A 25,320-nucleotide genomic window follows, 5' to 3' on the forward strand; every position below is an offset into this window, starting at 1 on the left:
ATTATGGGATCCTTAACCCACTGAGCGAGGCCAGGGATCAAACCCAAATCCTCATTGATACTAGTTGGATTCGTTACCCCTGAGCCATGACAGCAACTCTGAAAGTAAATCTCTTTCCACCTCAGACTTCTGGTTTCCAAGGTTTCCTCCCTAGAACCAAATAATGGCAATGGTTTCTTTCATAAACAGTCCTTGCCAGAGGAATCCCTCACACTTTCTTCTAAGTAAGAATGTACTAAACATAATGGTATAAACTTTGTCTTTTTATAAAACTCAACAAAATATAGCTTAGAGATATTTCTAAATCAGCAGTTATAGACCTTTTACTTCCTTTTCGTGGCTGTATACTGCTCCATCACTAGTCCTCTGCTGAAGACATATGGGTTGCATCCAGCCTTTTGCTATTATAAGCAAAGCACACAAATGTGACTGGCCTTACAAACTGGTAGAGCTTTACAGGTGGGCTAACTTTCTAGAAGGGCAAGCAATGGTTTAAAGGACATGTGCATTTTGAATCTGATAAATACTGCCTAAATGCCCTCCGAATAGGATGTTCCAAATTACCTTCACATCAGTAGTGCGTATTTTTCCCTACATCTCAGGCAACACAGTACATTACTACACTTTTTCATCTTTGCCATTAAACAGACATCTAATTGCTCTTTTAATTTTCATTTCTTTGTGATGAAGTTAAGCATCTTTGGCTAAGATTTGTATTTCAATTTCTATAATTACTTGCTCATTTCTATCGCCCACTTTCCTACTGACTTGCTATTTTTTTTGGACCAGAAAGAGTTCTTTTCAACTAAGGAAATTATCTTTTTTTTTTTTGGTCTTCACCGCAGCATGAGGAAGTATGGGGAAGTTTCTGGGCCTGGGATTGAACCCAAACCACAGCAGTGACAACACTGAACAGCTAGGCCACCAGGGAACTCCAGGAAATTATCCATTTGTTTATCCAGTGGTTTCATTTGATTTTAGGGCTGTAGGGGTGATATATGGAAGTTCCCAGGCTACAGGTTGAATCAGAGCTGCAGCTGCTGAACTATACCACAGCCTCAGCAACATGGGATCTGAACTGCACTTGTGAACTATACCACAACTAACGGAAACACCAGATCTTTAACCCACTGAGCAAGGCCAGGGATCAAACCCATACCCTCATGGATACTAATCAGGTTCATTTCCAGAACCACAATAGGAACTCCCATTTCAGTTTTTAACTTGCCTTTTGACTTTGTTTTGTAGCATATGCTAAATTACTAAATATATTTATTTTATTACTCAATGAATTTTATTACATTTATAATTGTGCAATGATCACCACAACCCAATTTTATAGCATTTCCATCCCAAACCATCAGTGCATCCCCCCAAACCCAACCTGTCTCCTTTGGAAACCATAAGTTTTTCAAGGTCTGTGAGTCAGCATCTGTTCTGCAAAGAAGTTCTTTGTGTCCTTTCTAAATTTTTATTTATTTACTTTTTTTTTTTTGTCTTTTGTCTTTTTTTAGGGCCTCACCCAGGGTATATGAAGGTTCCCAGGCTAGGGGTCCAATTGGAGCGGTTGCTGCCAGCCTACACCAGAGCCACAGCAATGCCAGATCCGAGCTGCGTCTGTGACCTACACCACAGCTCACAGCAATACTGGATCCTTAACCCACTGAGCGAGGCCAGGGATCGAACCTGCAACCTCCTAGTTCCTAGTTGGATTCGTTTCTGCTGTACCATGATGGGAAACTCCCCCCCCTTTCTTTTCTCTTTTGTATTGTGTCCTTTTTTTAGATTCCACATGTAGGTGACAGCATTTGATATTGGTGTCTCACTGACTGACTTCACTTAGCATGAAAATTTCTAGGTCCATCCATGCTGCTGCAAATGCCGTTATTTCTTTCCTATTAATGGCTGAGCAATATTCCATTGTATATATGTACCACATCTTCCTTATCCACTCCTCCATCAATAGCCATTTAGGCTGTTTCCACGTCTTAGCTATTGTAGAGTGCTGCAATGAACATTGGAGTACATGTGTCTTTGCGAGTCATGGTTTTCTCTGGATAGATGCCCAGGAGTGGGATTGCTGGATCAAATGGTAGTTCTATGTTTAGTTTTCTGAGGCATCTCCATACTGTTTTCCACAGTGGTTGCACCAATTTACAATTCCACCAACAGAGCAATAGGGTTCCCTTTTCTCCACACCCTCTCCAGCACTTAGTGTTTATAGACTTTTTGATGATGGCCATTCTGGCTGGTGTAAGGTGGTACCTCATAGTGGTTTTGATTTGCATTTCTCTAATAATGAGTGATGTTGAACATCTTTTCATGTGCTTTTTGGCCATCTATATGTCTTCTTTGGAGAACTGTCTGTTTAGAACTTTTGCCCATTTTTTGATGGGGTGGTTTGCTTTTTTTGGTAATGGGCTGCAGAAGGTGTTTATAAATTTTAGAGATTAATCCATTATCAGTTGCTTCATTTGCAAATATTTTCTCCCATTTTGTGGCTTGTCTTTTTTTTTTTTTTTAGGGTCTCCTTTGCTGTGCAGAAACTTTTACATTTAATTAAATCCCATTTGTTTATTTTTGTTTTTACTGTCATTACTCTTGGAGGTTGATCTAAGATGTTGCTGTGGTTTATGTCAGAGAGTGTTTCACCCATGTTTTCCTCTAAGAGTTCTATCATATCTAGTCTTAAATTTAGGTCTTTAATCCATTTTGAATTTATTTTTGTGTATGGTGTTAGGAAGTGTTCTAATTTCATTCTTTTGCATGCAGCTGTCCAGTTTTCCCAGCACCACTATTGAAGGGGTTGTCTTTTTTCCATTGTATATTCCTGCCTCCTTCATCAGAGATTAGTTGACAGTAGATGTGTGGGTTTAATTCTGGGCTTTCTATCCTGAGCCACTGACCTATACGTCTGTCTTTGTGTGAGTACCATATGGTTTTGATGACTGTAGCTTTGTAGTATAGTCTGAAGTCAGGGAGCCTGATTCCTCCAGCTCCATTTTTCTTTCTCAGCAAGGCTTTGGCTATTCTGGGTCTTTTGTGCTTCCAAACAAACTTTAAAATATTTTGTTCTAGTTCTGTGAAAAATGTCCTTGATAATTTGATAGGGATTGCATTGAATTTTTAGATTGGCTTGGGTCATATGGTCATTTTGATAATACTGACTCTTCCAATCCAGGAGCATGGTATGTCATTCCACCTATTTGTGTCATCTTTGATTTCTTTCATCAGCATCTTACAGTTTTCAGACTACAGGTCTTTTGTCTCTTTAGTTAGGTTTACTTCTAAGTATTTTATTCCTTTTGATGTGAGGGTAAATAGGACTGTTTCCCTAATTTCTCTTTCTGATCTTTCATTGTTAGTATATAGAAATGCAGTCAATTTCTGTGTATTAATTTTATATCCTGTGACTTTGCCAAGTTCACTGAAGAGCTCTAACAGTTTTCTTGTAGAGTCTTTAGGATTTCTAGGTATAGAATCATGTCATCTGCAAATAGTGATAGTTTTACTTCTTCCTTTCCAATTTGGATTCTTTTCATTTCTTTTACTTCTCTGATTGCCAGGGCTAGGACTTCCAAAACTATGTCGAATAGTAGTGGTGAGAGTGGACATCCTTGTCTTGTTCCTGTTCTCTTGTGTCTGATCTGGGAATTCTTTCATCTTTTCTTTCAGCTTTTAACATCATTTTTCAGAATGATGTTAGCTCTGGGTTTGTCATATATGGCCTTTATTATGTTTAGGTAGATTCTCTCTATGTCCACTTTCCGAAGGGTTTTTTAATCAGAAAGGGATGCTGGATTTTGTCAGAGGCTTTTTCTGCATCTATTGAGAGGATCATATGGTTTTTATTCTGCAGTTTGTTAATGTAGTGTATCACACTGATTTATTTGCAGATATTGAAGAACCATTGCATCCCTGGGATAAATCCCACTCTATTATGACGTACAATCCTTTTCATGTATTGTTGGCTTTAGTCTGCTAGTATTTTTCTGAAGCTTTTGCATCTATGTTCATCAGTGAAATTGGCTGTAATTTTCTTTTTTTGTGGTATCTTTGTCTCGTTTTGGTATCAGGGTGATGGTGGCCTCATAGAATGAGTCTGGGAGTGTTCCCTCCTCTGCAATTTTTTGGACTAGTTTCAGAAGGATAGGTGTTAGCTCTTCTCTAAATGTGTGAAAGAATTCGCCTGTGAAGCCATCTGGTCCTGGGCTTTTGTTTGTTGGAAGTTTTTAAATCAGGGTTTCAATTTCAGTTCTTGTGATTGGTCCATTCATCTTTTCTATTTCATCTTGGTTTAGTCTTGGAAGATTGTACTTTCCTAAGAATTTGTCCATTTCTTCTAGGTTTTCTGTTTTATTGGCGTATAGTCGCATGTAGTAGTCTCTTATGATCCTTTGTATTTCTGTAATGTCCATTGTTACTTCTCCTTTTTCATTTCTAATTTTATTGATTTGAGTCTTCTCTCTTTTTTTCTTTGTAAGTCTGGCTAAGGGTGTATCAATTTTGTTGATCTTTTCAAAGAACCAGCTTTTCGTTTCACTGATCTTTTCTATGGTTTTTTTGTTTGTTTGTTTCTATTTCATTGATTTCTGCTCTGATCTTTATGATTTCTTTCCTTCTACTAACTTTAGGTCTTGTCTGTTCTTCTCCCTCTAGCTGCTTAAGATGTACGGTTAGCTTGTTTATATGAGCTTTTTCTTGTTTCCTGAGGTAGGCTTGTATTGCTATAAACTTCTTAGAATTGCTTTTGCTGCATCCCATAGGTTTTGGAGTGTTGTATCTTTGCTGTCATTTGCTTCTAGGTATTTTAAAATTTTCTCTTTGATTTCTTCAGTGATCCATTGGTTGTTTAGTAGCATGTTGTTTTGTCTCCACGTGTTTGTGTTTTTTTGCAGTTTTCTTTTCCTTGTTGTTGATTTCCAGTCATATAGGGTTGTGGTCAAAAAAGATTTCAATTTTCTTAAAGTTACCAAGGCTTGATTTGTAGCCCAGAATGCGATCAATCTTAGAGAATGTTCTGTGTGCACTTGAAAAGAATGTGCATTCTGTTGCTTTTGGATGGAATGTCCTATATATATCCATTAAGTCCAAATGGTCTAATGCTTCATTCAGGGCCTGTGTTTCCTTACTGATTTTCTGTCCAGATGATCTGTCCATTGCTGTAAGTGGGTTGTTAAAGTCCCCACTATTTTTTTTTTGTCTTTTTGCCTTTTCTAGGGATGCTCCCGCGGCATGTGGAGGTTCCCAGGCTAGGGGTTGAATTGGAGCTGTAGCCACCAGCCTACACCACAGCCACAGCAATGCAGGATCTAAGCCATGTCTGTGACCTACACAGCAATGCCGGATCTTTAACCCACTGAGCAAGGCCAGGGATCAAACCCGCGACCTCATGGTTCCTAGTCGGATTCATTAACCACTGTGCCATGATGGGAACTCTTAAAGTCCCCCACTATTATTGTGTTACTGTCAATTTGTCCTTTTAAGGTTGTTGGCAGTTGCCTTATATATGTTGGGCGCATAGATATTTAAAATTGATGATCCTATGTTGGGTGCATAGATATTTAAAATTGTTACATCTTCTTCTTGGATTGATCCTTTGATCATGACGTAGTGTCCTTCCTTGTCTCTTAAAATATTTTTCATTTTAAGGTCTATTTTGTTTGATATGAGTATTGCTACTTCAGCTTTCTTTTGATTCCCATTTGCATGAAATATTTTCTTCCATCCTCTCACTTTCAATATGTATGTGTTCCTAGAAGTGAAGTGGGTCTCTCGAAGACAGCATATATATGGGTCTTGTTTTTGTATCCATTCAGCCAGTCTATGTCTTTTGGTTGGGGTGTTTGGTCCATTAACATTTAAAGTAGTTATTGATATGGAAGTGTTTATTGCCATTTTTATTGATGGCAATAAGCTGATTAATATTCCAGAGAGCTTTGTCTCCAATGTCCTTTCCCTATGACGAGCCACATTCACCCTGTTTTCCCAGGAGATCCTCCAAGAACTGCAGTCGGGTCCAACCCAGATTCCTATGGAGCCTCTGCTTTGCCCTGGGGCCCAGCACATGTGAAAGTCTGTGTGCACCTTTCAAGAATGGGGTCTCCGTTTTCCCCAGTCCCATGGAGCTCCTGTGCACAAGCCCCACTGGCCTTCAATGCCAGCCAGTCTGGGGGCTCTTTCTCCCAATGCCAAATCCCCAGGTGTGGGGACTTGTCATGGGACTCAGAACTCTCACTCCTGTAGGTGAGTCTGTGATACAGTTACTTTGCAGTCCGTGGGCTTCCCACCTGGGAGGTATGGGGTTGCTTATATTGCATAATTGCCCATCCTACCTCTTGAGGTGGCCTCTTCTTTGTCTTCTGAAGTAGGATATCTTTTTGAAAGTTTCCAGTCCATTTCGTTGAAGGTTGCTCAGCATTTGGTTGTAATTTTGTTATTTTTAGGAGAGAAGTTGAGCTCCAGTCCTTCTATTCTGCCATCTTAATCCCATCCCATGCGGCACATTAACGGTGCTTGTTTAGATTCCAAAAGTTCTGTTTTGACTCTGACTGCTGGCATCCAATCAAACATTAACATTCTGTTCTCAAAGGTGTTGATGTTCTTTATTGTTTTCCTCTTCATATGGATATTCATTCATCCATTTGCTTCTAGAGTCACATTGATCCTGGATCACATGATGCCATGAAGCACTAAATGTAGGATGGGCTGGTGGGTGGAGGCTGCTGAGACCAGCTGAGTCTAGTGTGGGGAGCCTCACCAGGCCCCATATCAAAATTACCCCTGGTCCCATCTGAGGGGGTAGCAAGATGCAGCTTCTCTTCTCTTGCAGCCCACAGCTCAGGAAATCAGAGAGGCGTGGTGACCGAGGGGAGGGTGAAAACACCAAACCCCTAAAGAAAGGAGCTCCGGGTTCTTCTTCCCAGAAACAAAGTGAGCCCTGGGGTGGGGCCAAGGGCGCAGGTGGTGATGGGCTAAATTACTAAATTTAGATACAGATATTCTAAATTTTCATGTAGTCAAAATTATTAAGCCTTTCTGTGGCTTCTGGGATCTGTCTTATTTGGAAAGCCTTATCCATTTTAAGATGATTAAAAACTAGTCTTATTTTCTAATATGTCTATAGTTCATTTTTTACATTTAAAATCTTTGACCCAAGTGGAATTTACTTAAATCGTAGGGCAGAGATTTCAAGGGTCTTTTTTTTTTCAGATACCTAAGCAGTTATCATAAAACCATTTACTAAACAATTCATCTTTTCAGATATGGTTATTTTAAATGTAATACTGCCAGCTACAAAGCATTTCACAATGGAGTATACTTCTAGAGAATCTATGTTTACTAGAACCATACTATTTAACTATCTAACACAAGTTAGGAAATGTTATCTATTGTTAATGTTGATGAAAATTATAGTGAATTGAAGGATGCTATGTTATGGGAATCACTGGATGTACCTATGATTAAAAGTATATATGGGCAGAGCACTATAGCAGAGGAGTAAGAGGTTGCCCTCACCTTCCCCCACAAACAAATCAAAAGAACACATCTACATGTAAAATGACTCACACAGAACATCAACTGAATGCTGGCAAAAGAACTTAAACCTCCAAAAGGGCAAGAAACCCTTGACATAACTGGGTAGAACAAAAGAAAAAAAGGGAGGGAGAAAGAAAAGGAAATCAGGATGGGACTAACATTCCTGAGAGGGAGCTGTGAAAGAGAAAAGGAACCCACACCCTGGGAAGCCACCTAACTGACAGAAAGATCAGCTGAGTCGATGGGACCGCGAAGTCACCAAAAAAAGTGCAGCAGCTGGACTGAGAACAGCAAAGCACAGTGAGAACCGCACAGATCCTCTGAACCACCGGCCTGGACATCACAGCCTGAGACGCTTGGGCGGGGGCTGGGCACTGACTCCAGAGGTCAGTCCCAGGGAGAGAACTGGGGATGGCATGAGGGATTAAGGAGCAGTGTGCCAAGGGCAGGGGAGAGGTATGCCACAGGCTGAGGTGGGGAACGCCACAACAGAGGGAACCCGGAATAAGGTCTGGACTTGCAGGAGAGGCAAGGCACCACTGTTGGGGAGAGCAAAAGGAGGAGGGGTGGACCACCACAGGAAACTCCCAGCACCTGAGTGTAGGCAGGCCTGTGGGCTAAGAGGGCAGGGCGGCTCCGGCGCAGGCTAGGGGAGGCGAGAAGCCTCTTGCTTGTTTAGGGGAGATTGGGCACTCCTAGTGCAGGCTACTAGTGTCCAGGCACCTCTTGTGTGGGCTAAGGGCATCAGGGGGCTAAATGCAATGTGATGCCTCTTGCACGATCTACAGGTGGCAGGGACAGACCACGGCAGTCATCTCAGAGGCCAGAGGGAGGCGTGGCTTTCCACCAGTGGGGGCCTGTGAGTGGGTTCTACCTGCGACCCCAGTCACCTCAGGGACTGGCAAAAAAGAAAAAAGAGGGCACTGCAATCAAGCACCATATGCTGTTGTTCTCACTTCCCTAGAAACAGACACGACTTACAGCTGCCACTGCCAAGTGCTCTGGGCAGCACCCAGGCACTTGGTCACTGTGTCCTTCCCAAGACCCTACAACTAGGAGCAGCTGGTGCAGCACCTCCTGCCTGGGTTAAATGGGACAGGGTGCTTCTTGCGTGGTCTGTAGGCGGTGGAGGCGAACCACCACAGTTATCCCTGATTCCAGAGGTGGGCATGGCCCACCACCACTGGGCGCAGCCTCAACCGCCTCAAAGGGCACCACAGAGAAGGACATTGTGACAGAACACCACCTGTTGTTGCTCTCACTCCTCTGGGAGCACACCCACCCTGCTGCTGCCACTGCCAAACACTCTGGGCAGTGCCCAGACGCTTGATCACTGTCCCTTCCCAGGAACTTTGTGCAGTACCTCCTGTGGGGGCTATGCAGGACAAGGTGCTTCTGGCGTGGTCTAGAGGAGGCGAGGGCAAACCACCACACTTATCTCTGGCTCCAGAGGTGGGAGTGGCCCATCACCACTAGGGGTCTGTGAACAGACACTACTTGCAGCCCCATTCACCTCAAGGGCACCACAGAGGAGGGCACTGTGACCGAACACCACCTGTTGTTGCTCTTGCACCCCTGGGAGCATACCCGCCCTGCTACTGCCACTGCCAAACACTCTGGGCAATACCCACATGCCTGATCTCTGTCAATTCCCAGGATCCTGCAACTAGGAGCAGCCTGCACAGTATCTCCTATGTGGGCTAAGTGAGATGGGTTGCTTCATACATGGTCTACAGGTAGCAGGGGCAAACCACTGCAGTTATCACTGACTCTAGAGATGGTCATGGCCCACTCCCACTAGGGGTCCCTGAACAGGTACCACCTGTGGTTCCAATCACCTCAGAGGAGGGCACTGCAATCGAACATAAGCTGTTGTTGCTCTCACTCTCCTGGGAACTCACACACTCTGCTGCTGCTACTGCCAAATGCTCTGGTCACCTTGAAGATCAGCCTAGAGCTTATTACCACTTCCCAGGGTCCTTCAACTAGGAGTAGGCTGTGCCACCTTCCTGCAGGTCCTTGCTGCTATTGAGAGCCAAACAACCAGGCACTGCCTGCTGGCCCTACCCATTGCCTCCTTCTCCCTGAAAACACACTGAGCATCCTGGGAATAACAGCCTGCTCATACTGAAGAAAGAGACAGCAAATATTCACTCCCACACCAAAAATAAATAGTAACCCCGCAAAAATACAAAGGAGTATCCTTAGATAGAAGTAGCCTTACAAGATTACAGTTTGACTTCCCCAAACACACAGAAAAAGAAAAACACAAGCAAGACGAAGAAGCTCAGAAACCATTCCCAGTTAAAGAACAAGAGAATTCACCTAAAGCAGTCAACAATGAAAGAGATACCTGCAGTCTGACAGACAATGAGTTCAAAGGGAGACAGTGAGAATACTAAAGGAATTAAGAGAGGATACGAACAGTAATGCAGATTCCTTCACAAGGAACTAGAAAATATGAGGAACCAAGAAAAACTATGAAATTCATTTGCAGAGATACAAACTGAGCTAAAGGCAATAAAGAGAATGAATAATGCAGAGGAATGAATTCATGACATGGAAGATAGAAGAATCACTCAATCAGGACAGCAGACAGAAAACCGAATGAAAAAACATGAAAGCAATATAAGAGACCTATGGGATAATATAAAGCAGGCCAATCTACACATAATAGGAATTCCAGAAGGAAAAGAAAAAGAAAAGGGGATTGAAATAATTTGAAGAAATTATGGCTGAAAACTTTCCAAATCTAAAGGATACAGATATCAAGATATAGGAAGCACAGAGGGCCCCAAACAAGTTGAACCCAATCAGGCCCACACCAAGACATATTATAATAAAAACGGCAAAAGTTAAAGAGAGGATTCTAAAGGCAGCAAGAGAAAAGCAAAGCATTAATTATAAGGGAACCCTCATAAGGCTATCAGCTGATTTCTCTACAGAAACACTACAGGCCAGAAGGGAGTAGCAAGATATATTTAAAGTGCTGAAAGGAAAAAATCTGCAACCTAGAATACTCTATCCAGCAAGAATGTCATTTAAAATAGAAGGGGAAATAAAGAATTTCTCGAACAAACAAAAGCTAAAAGAGTACAGCAATACCAAACCCATTCTAAAAGAAATACTGAAAGGGGTTCTCTAAATTAAAAAAAAAAAAAAAAAAAAAAGGAAGAACTACAATGGAGGAAACCACAATTGGAAAGCAGTCACTTAAATAAGCCAGCATACAGATTTAAACACGAAAATATTGAAAAAAAAAAGACATCAAAATTATACAAGGTGGGAAAGGAAAGTAAGAAAAATATAGATTCCTTTTTTATTTTAATGATGGTTTTGAGCCTATATAACTATCAGACTAAATTAAAGCAAGCAGATATAGGAAGGGGTTAACATACTTAAAAAACAGGGCAACCACAAATCAAAATTGAACATTACATTCACAAAACTGAAAAGTAAAGTACTCAAGCATAAAATCAATGGAAACCATCCAACCAAAAAAAGAAAAGAAGAGAAACATATAAGCAACTGGAAAAGAAGGTTTAAAATGGCAATAAATACATACCTATCAATAATCACCTTAAATGTCAATGGACTGAATGCTCCAATCAAAAGACAGTGGCAGATTGGATAAAAAAGCAAAAACCTTCAATCTGTTGTCTACAAGAAACTCACCTTAGGGCAAAGGACACATATAGATTGAGAGTGCAGGGATGGGAAAAGATATTTCATACCAATGGACAAGACAGGAAAGCAGGAGTTGCAATACTCACATCAGACAAAATAGACATTAAAACAAAGCCCATAAAGAAAGACTAAGAAGGACGCTATTTAATGGTTAAAAGATTCATTCAAGAAGAGGATGCTACAATCATCAATATATATGCCCCAGTGCAGTAGCACCCAGATACCTCCAACAAACACTAATAGACATAAAAGGAGAAATTGATGGGAATACAATCATAGTAGGATACTTTAACACCCCACTCACATCAACGGACAGAGCCTCTAGACAGAAAATCAATAAGGCAACAGAGATCCTAAAGGACACAATAGAAAAGTTAGGCTTAATGGACATTTTTAGGACATCACATTAAAAAAAATTAGAATATACATTCTTCTCAAGTGCATATGGAACGTTCTCAAGGACTGATCACATACTGGGGCACAAAGCCAACCTCAACAAATTTAAGAGTATAGACATTATTTCAAGTATCTTCTCTGACCATAATGGCATGAAACTAGAAATCAACTACAGGAAAAGAAATGAGAAAAAACTTACTACATGGAGACTAAACCCATGGGTCAATGAGGAAATCAAAAGGAAATAAAAAAAATACCTCGAGACAAATGATAACGAAGACACAACCACTCAAATCTATGGGACGCCGCAAAAGTTGTGCTCAGAGGGAAGTTCACAGCAATACAGACCTTTCTCAAAAAAGAAGAAAAATCTCAAATTGACAACTTAAATCACCATCTAAGTGAATTGGAAAAAGAACAACAAACAAAACCTAAATTCAGCAGAAGGAAGGAAATCATAAAGATCACAGAGGAAATAAATAAAACAGAGATTAAAAAACAATAGAAAAAAAATCAATAAAACCAAGAGCTGGTTCTTTGAAAAGGTAAACAAAATTGACAAACCTCTGGCTAGACTCACCAAGAAGAGGAGAGAAAAAACCCAAATAAACTAAATAAGAAAAGAAAAAGAAGTCTCAACTGATACTACAGAAATACAAAAAACCATGAGAGAACACTATGAACAATTGCACGCCCACAAATTTGACAACCTAGAAGAAACGGACAACTTTCTAGAGACTTAGAGCCTGCCAAAACTGAACAGAGCAATCACTAGAAATGAAATTGAATATGTCATAAAAACACTCCCCACAAATAAAATCCAGGATCATATGGCTTCACAGGTGAATTCTACCAAACATAAAAAGAGGAACTTAAACCCATCCTCCTCAAACTTTTCAAAAGGTTGAAGAAGGAACACTCCCAAAGACATTCTATGATGCCACCATCACCCTAATTCCAAAACCAGACAAAGATACCAACAAAAAAGAAAACTATAGGCCATTATCGTTGATGAATATAGATGCAAAAATTCTCAACAAAATTTTAGTCAACCAAATCCAACAACATATAAAAAAGATCACACACCATGACCAGGTGGGATTCATCCCAAGTTCACAAGGATGGTTCAACATATGCATATCAATCAATGTCATACACCACATCAACAAAAGAAAAGTCAAAAACCACATGATCATCTCAATAGATGCAGAAAAAGCATTTGACAAAGCCCAACATCCATTCATGATCAAAACTTACCAAAGTGGGTATAGAGGGAACATCCCTTAACATAATCAAAGCCATTTATGATAAACCCACAGGAAATATAATACTCAATGGAAAAAAGCTGAAAGCCTTCCCACTAAAATATGGAACAAGACAAGGATACCCACTCTCACCACTGTTATTCAACATAGTACTGGAAGTCCCAGCCACAGCAATCAGACCAACAAAATAAACAAAAGGCATCCAAACAGGAAGAGAAGAGGTAAAACTGTCACTCTATGCAGATGACATGATACTATATATAGAAAACTCCAAGGACTCAACCCCAAAACTACTTGAACTGATCAACAAATGCAGCAAAGTAGCAGGATACAAGATTAACATTCAGAGATCAGTCGCATTTCTGTATACTAACAATGAAATATTAGAAAAGGAATACAGAAATACAGTGCTTTTTAAAATTGCACCCCCAAAAAATCAAATACCTGGGAATATACCTGACCAAGGAGGTAAAGGACTTATATGCCGAGAACTATAAAACATTAATCAAGGAAATTAAAGAAGATGTAAAGAAATGGAAAGCTATTCCATGCTCCTGGGTTGGAAAAATTAATATTGTAAAAATGGCCAGACTACCCAAAGCAATCTACAGATTCAATGCAATCCCTATCAAATTACCCATGACATTTTTTCACAGAACTAGACAAAAAATCCAAACATTTATATGGAACCACAGAAGACCCAGAATTGCCAAAGCAATTCTGAGGAACAGAAACCAAGCAGGAGGCATAACTCTCCCAGACTTCAGGCAATATTACAAAGCCAAAGTCACCAACACAGTGTGGTACTGGTACCAAAACAGACTTACAGACCATTGCTCAATTAATCTTTGACAAAGGAGGCAAGAGCATAAAATGGGAAAAGACAGTCTTTTCAGGAAGTACTGCTGGGAAACCTCGACAGCTGCATGCAAATCAATGAAACTAGAGCACGCCCTCATGCCATGCACAAAAATAAACTCAAAATGGCTTAAAGACTTAAATATAAGACAAGACACCATCAAACTCCTGGAAGAAAACATAGACAAAAGATTCTCTGACATCAACCTTACAAATGTTTTCTCAGGGCAGTCTCCCAAAGACACAGAAATAAAAGCAAAAATAAACCAATGGGACCTAATCAAACTGACAAGCTTTTGCACAGCACAGGAAACCAAAAAGAAAACAAAAAGACAACTTACAGAATGGGATAAAATAGTTTCAAACATGCAACTGACAAGGGCTTAATCTCTAGAATATATAGGCAACTTATACAACTCAACAGCAAAAAAGCCAACAACCCAATGGAAAAATGGGCAAAAGACCTGAATAGACATTTCTCCAAGGAAGATATACCAATGGCATGATATACATGAAAAAATGCTCAACATCACTGATTATTAGAGAAATGCAAATCAAAACTATCATGAGACACCACCTCACACCAGTAAGAATAGCCATCATTAATAAGTCCACAAATAACAAATGCTGGAGGGGGTGTGGAGAAAAGGGAACCTTCTGGCACTGTTGGTGGGAATGTAAGCTGGTACAACCACTATGGAGAACAGTATGGAGATACTTTAGAAATCTATACATAGAACTACCATATGACCCACCAATCTCACTCTTCAGCATATCTCAGGACAAAACTTTCCTTAAAAAAGACACATGCACTCGCATGTTCATTGCAGCACTGTTCACAATAGCCAAGACATGGAAACAACTCAAATGTCCATCGACAGATGATTGGGTTAGGAAGGCGTCGTATATATACACAATGCAATACTACTTGGCCTTAAAAAAAAAAAATGCCATTTGTAGCAACATGGATGGAACTAGAGACTCTCATACTGAGTGAATTAAGTCAGAATGAGAAAGACAAATACCATATGATATCACTTGTATCTGGAATATAATATACAGCACAAATGAACCTGTCCACAGAAAAGAAAATCATGGACTTGGAGAATAGACTTGTGGTTGCCAAGGGGGAGGAGGACGGAGTGGGATGGATTGGGAGCTTGCGGTTAATAGTTGCAAACTATTTCCTTTGGAATGGATTAGCAACGAGATCCTGCTGTGTAGCACTGGGAACTATGTCTAGTCACTTATGGTGGAGCATGATAATGTGAGAAAAAACAATGTATATATGTATGTGTGACCGGGTCACCTTGCTGTACGGTAGAAAAAAAAATTGCATTGGGGAAACAACAATAAAAAATTTTTTAAAAAAGTAGATATAACATATTATAAATTCATTTTTAGAGGTCGCAAATTGTTTAATGAGCATGTCATATTGTATTTTGTCCTATAAGGTAATGTCATCTGCAATTTTTCTTGGTATGATTTGCTTTCCAATCATAGAAGAAATGCTTTGTATTTCATTATTCCAAGTTCCTATTTATTTGTAATGTTAAGAACAAAAAAGGGCGAAATAATTTTTCCTGAATTTTCACTGGTACTATGCAGATAAAAGAAATATTGTTACGACACCTTATCATTAAGAAGGTGATAATAATAGTTGTGATTGAGGAAAGGGCTTGGGCTTGTCAGAAAGCTGCTATCCTCATGTCTTAAGACTTACAGAAGCTAAAAGACAGGAAGGGTGCAGGCACAAGATTCAGAAAGCCAGATCAGAAGCTGAAAAACTCCAAGTGAAACAGGGGCACAAAAACAGGTTGCCAAATATTTGTTTCAATGCTGGCCAAATGCATATTAAAGGTCTTTATCCCTTCCTGCTGAGTGTCAGATGGAGCCTGAAGCTTAAAAGCAGTGATCTATTGAACCTATTAGTCAAAAGTATGTACTCCAATTATAGCATTTTCATGTTAATAGCTGCATCTGCACTGCTAGTAAAACTGCTCTAAAGAAATACTGTATGGACATACGATGAAGTCTCATTTCAAGGGGATAATATCCTCACATTCCTTGTGGATGAACACACAAAGATTGAAAATTCAATTTATACCTTTTTTATGAAAGGTTCGATCTCTCAGAATTCTTTATTTCTCCTTTTCTTTCCTATCTTTGTTTACATTTCTTTATGAACTCTATTTCTTTTTCATACCATTTTCTCCACCAACACAGAGTCAATTCTTTATATTCCTATAACTTTGTATCTGGAAAGGATAAAGGGATATAAGACAATAGAGAAGCAATAGAAATGGATGGCCCCAAACAGAAGAAAAGCTAACAATATTCGAGGACATTTTAAAAGAATGCATTGTTGAATTTAAACTTCTACTGAAATTTGTACTTAAAAACTGGATGCTTAAAAAAAATAATCCCAACTGGATATCTGAAAAAATCTATGTTAAGAACATCTCAAACGCAAGGAAACTCATCTGTTAAAACCTCACTCAAAAGGATAGGAAATGGAGTTCCTGCTATGGCGTAGTGGGTTAAGAACCTGGCTGCAGTGGCTCAGGTCACTGGGGATTTGATCCCTGACCCAGTGCAGTGGGTTAAGAATCCAGTGTTACCATGGCTGTGGCTCAGATTCAATCCCTGGCCTGGGAAATTCCATATGAGGTAGGTGCGGCCATTAAAAAAAAAAAAAAAAAAAAAAAAAAGGAAATAAAGACCAATGATCCACAAGAACCCCAATGATTTTGCTATTTGCTTTTTAAAATATGAAACACATACGGCACAAATGAACCTTCTTGCAGAAAAGAAACTTATAGACTTGGAGAACAGACTTGTGGTTGCCAAAGGGGAGGGGCAGGGGGAGAGAGTGGGATGGACTGGGAGTCTGGGGTTAATAGAGGCAAACTATTGCACTTGGAGTGAATAAGCAATGAGATCCTCCCGTATAGCATAGGGAAATTTATCTAGTCACTTATGACAGAACATGATGGAGGATAATGTGAGAAAAAGAATATATATATATTCATATATATATTTGTATATATATTCATATATATTTATATATATTCGTGTATATATTCATATATACATATTTATTTATATGGGGGGACTGAGTTACTTTGCTGTACAGTAAAAATTGACAGCATACCATAAACCAACTATAATGAAAAAATAAAAATCATTAAAAAATATAAAACACTTGTCCTCTAAATTTTCTGGAGAGAACCTATTTTGAAAATATGAAAATGAACAGCAAATGAACAGTATTTTGAAAATGAAAAATTCTGTTCCAAATGAGAGCATCTTGTACCTAAAATTCACTCCTGGAGTTTCCATCGTGGCTCAGTGGAAATGAATCTGACTAGTATCCATGAGTATGCAGGTTTGATTCCCGGCCTTGATCAGTGGGTTAAGGATCTGGCATTGCCGTGAGCTGTGGTGCAGGAAAAAGATGTGGCTTGGATCTGGCGTTGGCCAGTGGCTACAGCTCCGATTTGACCCCCAGCCTGGGAAAATCCATATGCCACTGGTGCAGCCCTAAAAGACAAAAATAAAATAAAATAAAATAAAAAATCACTCCTTCCTCCTCCTGTGACCTGTGTCATGAAATCACCGAGTCTCCAGAGCGCAGCTTCAAACATATCACCTCCAATCCCTCTCTCATGTTCTGTCTCACATCGGTTCTATCCTTTCCATTCCCACAACATCCTAGGGCAAGGGCGTCATTCTGGACGCCTCACTTTCTCTTATTCCCTTTATCCAACCCATTGGCAAATCCTTCAATATAATCAGAATTTGACCACTTCTTACCAACACTGCCACCGCTATGGCTCAAGCCACCATCATCTTTCACCTGGTTTACTGTACGGGTTCCCTATCTGGTCTCCTCCTAACACCTGCCTTTGACCTCCAGCCTTAGTCTATTCTCAATAAAGGAGCCTGTGACTACGTTCTCCTCAGCTCAAAGCTGCCAGTGGTTTGCTAGCTCAGAAAAAGCTGGAGTTCTTATAAGGTCTTTAAGGACTTGGTTTCACATTCTTGCCACCTCCCATCTTGCTGGTCTCATGAATACCACCCTTCTCATAAAGTCTCTGGCTCGGCTCCAGCCCTACCAGCCTCCCTGCCAGGCGTGCTCTTCTCTTCCCACCCTTCACACTTACTGTTCTCTCTGCTGGGAATGCTTGTCCCCTACATAATGCATCATCCATTCATTCCTTCAGGCTTTTACCCTCAAAAGTTATCTTCCCAGTGAGGGTTTTTTGGCCCATTCTTTCTCAAATTTCACCACCCTTTCCTTAACATTTCAAATCCTTCTGCCCTATATTTTTCCCTATACAAATATTTACTTATCTAGTTTATCGCCAATCTTCCCAAGTGGAAAGTAAACTCCACAAGGCAGGGATTTTTCTATTGTGTTCTCTGTAGTCCCCATAAACAGAAGAAAACTTGCATGTAGAAGGAGCTCAGTGAATTTTGTTGAATAAATGATCTAATAAATGTATAAACAAAACAGAAGAATGCCTCCAGCGTGGGCTCTCACTGCATCTTTCCTGGTCTCCTGCTGGCAGTCTCAACCCTCTGTAATCAATCCTACTTACCTCAAATCAATAGTTTACCTAATACAGTTCTGATCCTATTGCTGCTCAGAGAAGAACCTAAGTGGCTCCCAACCGTCCAGCAAAGAATTACAGTTCTACAGGATGGCATCAATATCCTTCATAATCAGGATACCCTTTTCTAAGCTCATCTCTTCACATTCCATTCTTAGGCCTTACTCTGTAGACCAGTGTCTCCCAAACTTGAATAATTTATAGGTCCTTTTTAAGAAGGCAATTTTTTTTCTCAATGGCTCTTAAGGTCAGATCCAAGGATCCCCGTTTGATGAACACTAATTTAAGAAACTGACATTCTGGCAATAAAAATGTGTTTTAGTTATAGATTATTTTTTGGCTAAAAATCTTTTAATACCATAACCAAAAGGAAAACAAAATCTAAAAAAATCTCCATATACCCTGCACTCCCCAAGAATAAATCCATGGACCCCGGGTGCAGAAATGCTGCTGTACATAAATGAAACTACCTACCCATTTCAGAAGAGGCCTATGCTTACCTGTCTCCATGCCTTTGTTCCTGCTGTTCCTCTACCGTGGAATAGCCTTAACTACAATCATCAAAATTCCACTTACCCCTCAATGCCTAATTTAGTTATCACCTTCTTCGTGAACTCTTCTTTTTGACACCCTCAGCCAAAATTTCTCTCAGTCTTTTGGGGCAATTTTATAAATATTTTATGGCATTAATTACAATACTCTTCCTTATGTTACACCACTATTTTTCCATGGTTATTATAGCTCTTGCATAACATGAAAATTAACTTGTTCTCTTTTTATCTATACAATAACTAGTGTAGTGTCTTCCACATAACAACTACTAAATGTTCACTGAATTAAGCATCATGTCAGGAAAAAAATGCTACTATAAATATGACCCTCCACTGATCTTCTTAAAAATGGAATTGTTTACTGAAAGCTTATAGCCAAACATATATAATTTACTTACAACGAAAGAGAAAAACATAGAGAAAAATTTAGTTATTTATAGTGTTTACCTTCTTTTCAGCATTAAGTCTGATATAGGTATGCATCTTAGACCAGTTCCCAAAACCATAAGGAAGGATGTTAGAAGCACTGTTATCCGAAGACCTAAAAGGAAACAAAGATATTTGGATTACTTTCTATTTTCTCTTCAAGGAAGTTCAATGATAAGAACAAAGAGTTTTTTACTCAACCATACTGGTATTCTATTCTAATGCAGCTTTCCTCTATAATTCCCAGCGTGGGGGGAAAAACTCTACACACTGAAAATGAAATGATTCTAACTTTAATAGAAAACTTGAATGATTATATCAAGAATAGAGGAAAAAGTTTTATTAGCTCTGATTTTTCAAAATGAATGGCTAGAATGCTTTGTTCAGAAAGAACAGGAAGAATACAGAAAATAATTTTAAAAGACAAGGTATTTTACTTTTACATCTCAAATATAAAATTTCTAATTTTCAAATTCAAGTTGTTAATTAAGAAAAACCTCTAAACTGCCCCTAAAAAATTTTTTAAGATGATAGGTTATTGCTTTAAGTTTTCTCCAAAAACAAGTCGTTGATTACTTATTTTATCTTATAATCAGGACAAGTTTGTTAGAGTCTTAGGAGGTGGTCCATTAGAATGCTTCTATTAGTATTACAATCATAGTCTTAATTTTTCTTGATTTAGCAGAATGATGCTGTTAAAAAGTAGCATGATTTGGGATTTTAGAGGATAACATGGATCAGACGACTTTTCCCTTTGTATCCCAAATATAATCAATTGTTTTTAAACGTGTGCCAATGATCAGCTATGTGGATAACAGAGCAAAATATAAAATATAAAGACAGACACAGTAGTCTACCTATGGCAGAATAATAAATGGGGCTCTATCTTCCTACAGTCGGAATGCTGCACTTTTCCTACTAGTAAATTAATATTGCCTTACTTTTTGTTGCAGCCACGCCACACAGGTGGCTCCTAAAGAGTATGTGGCAAACGTGGCAACATTTCTTCCAATTTTCCCAAACTCAACACCTCCTTAAAACCACTTCACAGTGACTAGACAAGCTGTTTAATGCATGTTTTCTTTTCTTTTTTCCCCCAGACCTTTCTTTTTTTGGCAGAGGGGAGATAGTTAAATGTTTGGTTTTCAAAGGGCTTCACTGCTTGAAGGAAATTGAAAATCAACAAAACTGTAATTATGCAGATCAAACACAGCAAAGAAAATAAACTTGAGATTCAGATCAGGCACACACCCGCTACATGGAGGATAATTTGTGATATGAACTGAGTAAGCTTTGTAATATTCTTGTATGATCTGAATATGATTAATATAATTTGGCAGAAGAAATGCCGTAGAAAATCGTGCTTCTTGGGAACAAGTAATGCATACATACTGCTCATTTACTGCTTCTACTAACAGAACACAGATTTAAAAACCACATTATAGCCACAGGATATAGAGTGTAATTAATAAAAAGTACATTCATGGTCATAAATATCCTCAACTTGCAAAATGTTGCTGTTATAAGATTATACTGGATGCCCTATGAGATAGTGGATAAAATTTTTATAGATTTGGGGCTATAAGGCTTACATTCTACATGATGTTTATTTTGTCCTAATATTTGGTTTGTAATTAAGGTAAACAGCCACCAAGTGGGCAGTGGGGCATTGTTTATGGACCAATGGTCCAAATAACTAGTTTCCTATCACTATGGCTGAAAGCCAGCACACTCTTCTACTCAATTATGACTTTTATCAAACATATGACAATATAACAGCTAACACAAATTTTTAAGAATAGGAGTTCCTGCTGAGGCACAATGGGATTGGGGGCGTCTTGGTGGAAGCACTGGGATGTGGGTTTGATCCCTAGCCCGACACAGTGGATTAAGGATCCAGCATCCCCACATCTGTGGCTTGGGTAGCAATTGAGGCTCAGAGCTGATCTCTAGCCTGGCAACTCCATATGACAAGGGGCGGCCAAAAAAAAGAAAAGACCTCGTGCACTCTCATGTTCTCAGACAGCCTCCACTCTGCGGAGTGTGTCTCTCCCAGGATCCCTCTTGCCTTCTGAGATATGGGACAGCATTCGGCCTGCAGAATGTGTATTTCTCTCAATAAGCTTACTTTCACTATTGAATTTCCCGTGTAAAGTTAAGAACCCTCACTTGGCGGCCAGCCCCAGGGACTCACCCAAGACCTGGGACATGAACATCCTCTCGTGCCCCATTTTCCTGTAACATCTTTACAAAGGAAGAGAAAGAAGGTGGTCTTCTCTCCCTCCCCACTTTTCCTTTGATTATAAAAATGCAGGCGTTCCTGTCGTGGTTCTGTGGGTTAAGGACCTGACATTGTCTCTGCGAGGATGTGGGTTCGACCCCGGACCTTGCTCAGCAGGTTAAGGATACGTCATTGCCTCAAGTTGCGGAATAGGTCCCAGAGGTTGCCCTGGTTGAGGCGCAGGCCTCAGCTGCAGCTCTGATTCTGCCCCTAGCCTGGGATCTGCCATATGCCACAGGAGCAGCCATAAAAAGAAAACACAAAAATGTAGCCCACTTAGTTCTCAGGACAGAGCGCCCCTGCCTGCTCGCTTGTATCCTTTACAAGAATCCTATGTTAGGAAATCTACCTCTTACCTAAAAAAAATAAAAAAATAAGAAGTTGTGAAAAGTTGGTTATTATAAAGCAACCCTGCAGGTACAACTTGTGGCTTTTTTATTTTTAATTGTTGCAAGTATTATTTAATCCACCTCAGCTGATGCTCAGTTTTGAATAGAATGCTTTCTTGATGTCATTCAGATCTTGACAAGGCAGGACTCTACAGTTCCATGTAATCAAAAAGACATCAACTAACTTCGGGAAGGAGAGATATGAGGACCCTGGGAAAATATGCTTATGAGACATCTAAGATCATCATATAAATAGATTCCAAGTGATTACAGTACTAGGATGAAAGTGTAAAAACCATCTGATGAATGGTACAGGAGTAATTTCAAAAAAAATCAAACGTGATTGAAAATAAAAATAATTTCTATTCAAATATGGCCTCCTGACTCTGCAGGAAGCTTCCTTCTAACACATGAGATAACTCCTTTTGCTGGGAACCTACTGGGTACAGGAAGAGAATGTCCACAACAGGGGCCTAAAAATCATGATTCGGAGTTCTCGTCGTGGCTCAGTGGTTAACGAATCCGACTAGGAACTATGAGGTTGTGGGTTTGATCCCTGGCCTTGCTCAGTGAGTTAAGGATCCAGCATTGCCGTGAGCGGTGGCGTAGGTGGCAGACGTGGCTTGGATCCTGAGTTGCTGTGGCTCTGGTGTAGGCTGGTGGCTACAGATTCAATTAGACCCCTAGCCTGTGAACCTCCATATGCCACAGATGCGGCCCCAGAAAAGACAAAAAAGACCAAAAAATAAAAATTAAAAAAAATTAAAATCATGATTCAGAGTTGATGGGGGTGGGGGGGCGAAGTCAACCACACACACACACACATCTGTGCATAGTGGATACACGGAAATCAGTTTTGCGTGGTAAAACTGTCCTTCTCAGGCTCCACTTCCATCAGCTGCAGTGAAGACAAGCTCTGCTTGCCCCTGACAAGACAACCTGTCCCCACCCCAAACAGCCACAGCCTCCCCACTCCAATCTGCCTTGGAGACTATGAGGACTAATCACATCATGCCTATTTTTCCTGTTTTCATTGGTCACAAGAAACCCAAGAGTCACCAGTCATCCTTATCCCAATGTGGCTTCATGCATCCCATAATCTGACCTCATCTCAGCCACCTCCTCAGCCCCGAAATCTTTCCACTGCGCCTTCTAGAGTGCTCACAATCAGCGGTTCAGTGGAATCTCTATCTTTCCAAGCTCTTTTCTAAACATTGCCTTTACTTTTTTTTACTCCTCTGAACCTCTTCCCCGAGGACACTGCTTCCCCAGCCACTTCCAGATCATTATTACTCCCTCCTCTCTACAGCGACCAGTCTCATCTCTCTCCACGCTTGTGAGATCTTCTCTGGTTTAAAACAATATAATTATGATGCAGTTTGTTATAGTTTTATTCAGGCTTAGATTTGCTTGGTATGGTTTTCTTCATGCTGTTTCTACTATGGGGATTCCTGAATTTCTTAGATTTTTGGGTTTATAGATACTGTCAAATTTGGAAATTTTTCTGCCATTATTTCTTCAAAAAAATTTCCCCCTTGCATTTCTTTTCATTCTATGTCCCCTCTCCTTACCAATCTCTTCTCATCTGGAATTCTAATTGTATGTGTATTAGGCCATTTAAAACTGTCCTATTCTCAAGCGTTCCTTTTTTTTTTTTTTAAGGGCCGGACCCACAGCATATGGAAGTTACCAGGCTAGGGGTTGAATGGGAGCTGCAGCTGCCAACCTACATCATAGCCACATCAAGGTGGGAACTGTGACTGCAACCTATACCACAGCTCATGGCAACTCTGGAGCCTTAACCCACTAAGTGAAGCCGGGGATCAAACCTGCATACTCATGGATGCTAGTCAGATTTGTTTCTGCTGAGCCACGAGGGGAACTCCTAACATGCTTTCTTGAACATATGTAGTATACTATTCATAGTAGCTATTTTGATATCCCTGTCTATTAATTCTATTGTCTGTGCCATTTCTTGGTCTGTTTTACTGACTGCTTTTTCTCCCAGTTATGTGTTATATTTTCCTGTTTCTTTGCAAGCTTGGTAATCTCTGATCTGGAAGTCAAGCATTCTGAATTTTACTTCCTTGGATGATGGATTTTTTTTTCACTCCTTTAAATATTTTTGAACAATGTTTTGGGATACAAATAAGTTACTTTTGATCATTCCAAGCAGTACTTTCAAGCTTTATTAGGTGGAACCACAGCACCCTTTAATCTAGAACTTGTTTGTGTTTATTGCTGAAAATACCTTTCTGAGTATTCAACCCAACCTCCTATGTATTATGAGGTTTTCCCATTCTGGCTGTTTGGAATGTGAACTATTCTCAGCCTTGTGTGAACTTCGAGAATTGTTCTACCTGCTCCTTTTTGGTAGTCCTTTTTCCAGACTTGGGTAGTTTCCTCAAGTGTAAACTGCTAATCAGTGCTCAGCTGAAGACTCAAGAAGAATTCCTTGCAGATCTAGAAACTTCTCCCTGTGAGCCCGTTTCCTCTCTGGTACTCTACCCTAAGAATTCTAGCTACGCTGGCCTCTTAGAATTTTCAACTGTTTCCTCAGTGTAGGAGAACAGCAGAACTCTGTGTAAATGCCCCATCTCAGTGTTTCTGCCTGGAAATTTTTTCCAGGGAGCAAGCTGAAGCAATTGTAGTGACTACTATTCTGCTTTATTTGTTATCCATTGCCTGAAAACCACTGTTTCTTATTCTTTGATTTTGTTTTTGTTTTCAGTTGTTACTGTGGGAAGGATAAATCCGGGAGCTGCTCCTCCATCACACCAGAACAGCCTTTGATCCAATTCTTCTTCTTTTTTTTTTTTTTTTTTTTTTTGTCTTTTTTCCTTTTCTAGAGCCGCTCTAGCAGCATAGGGAGGTTCCCAGGCTAGGGGTCTCATCGGAGCTGTAGCCGCCGGCCTACACCACAGCCACGGCAACGTGGGATCCGAGCCGTGTCTGCGACCTACAACAGCTCATGGCAATGGCAGATCCTTAACCCACTGAGCAAGGCCAGGGATCAAACCCACAATGTCATGGTTCTTAGTCAGATTCATTAACCACTGAGCCACGAGGGGAACTCCACCTTTGACCCAATTCTATCCAACTTTCATACTTACCAGTCCCTGCGGTTTGTCTGCAGACCACCACATACCTGCCCATGGCCTCTATCTATTCATATTCTACTCATATCACATTCACCCTCACGGCTTCTTTCATAAATCTGGTGAGTTCAATATCCACTAGATGATCCTTTCAATAGCCTGGCTTCTCAGTCCCCTGACTTCTTATTTCACAATCATGGCCTTTAAGTCATCC

General features: G+C 40.0%; 1 protein-coding gene across 5 annotated transcripts in view; it reads right to left on the reverse strand.

The window, feature by feature from the left end:
* The window catches only part of SLC49A4 (solute carrier family 49 member 4), a 100,751-nt gene that overhangs the window by 70,428 nt on the left and 5,003 nt on the right, over nucleotides 1–25,320 (reverse strand). For all 5 annotated transcript variants that reach the window (XR_014824688.1, XR_014824686.1, XR_014824687.1 and 2 more), the window contains exon 2: nucleotides 19,360–19,453. Coding sequence is in view for 1 of the 5 variants with exons in the window: in XM_013982378.3 (XP_013837832.2) it covers nucleotides 19,360–19,453 (94 nt within the window). In the remaining 4 variants the exon portion in view is untranslated. The remainder of the gene's footprint in view (nucleotides 1–19,359; nucleotides 19,454–25,320) is intronic.

The sequence above is a fragment of the Sus scrofa genome, chromosome 13 (genome assembly GCF_054392235.1).
Source record: "Sus scrofa isolate SSC_HxYL_T2T_F1_AM1 chromosome 13, Sscrofa_HxYL_maternal_Yorkshire_Landrace_v2.0, whole genome shotgun sequence".
NCBI classification, from domain to species: Eukaryota; Metazoa; Chordata; class Mammalia; order Artiodactyla; family Suidae; genus Sus; species Sus scrofa.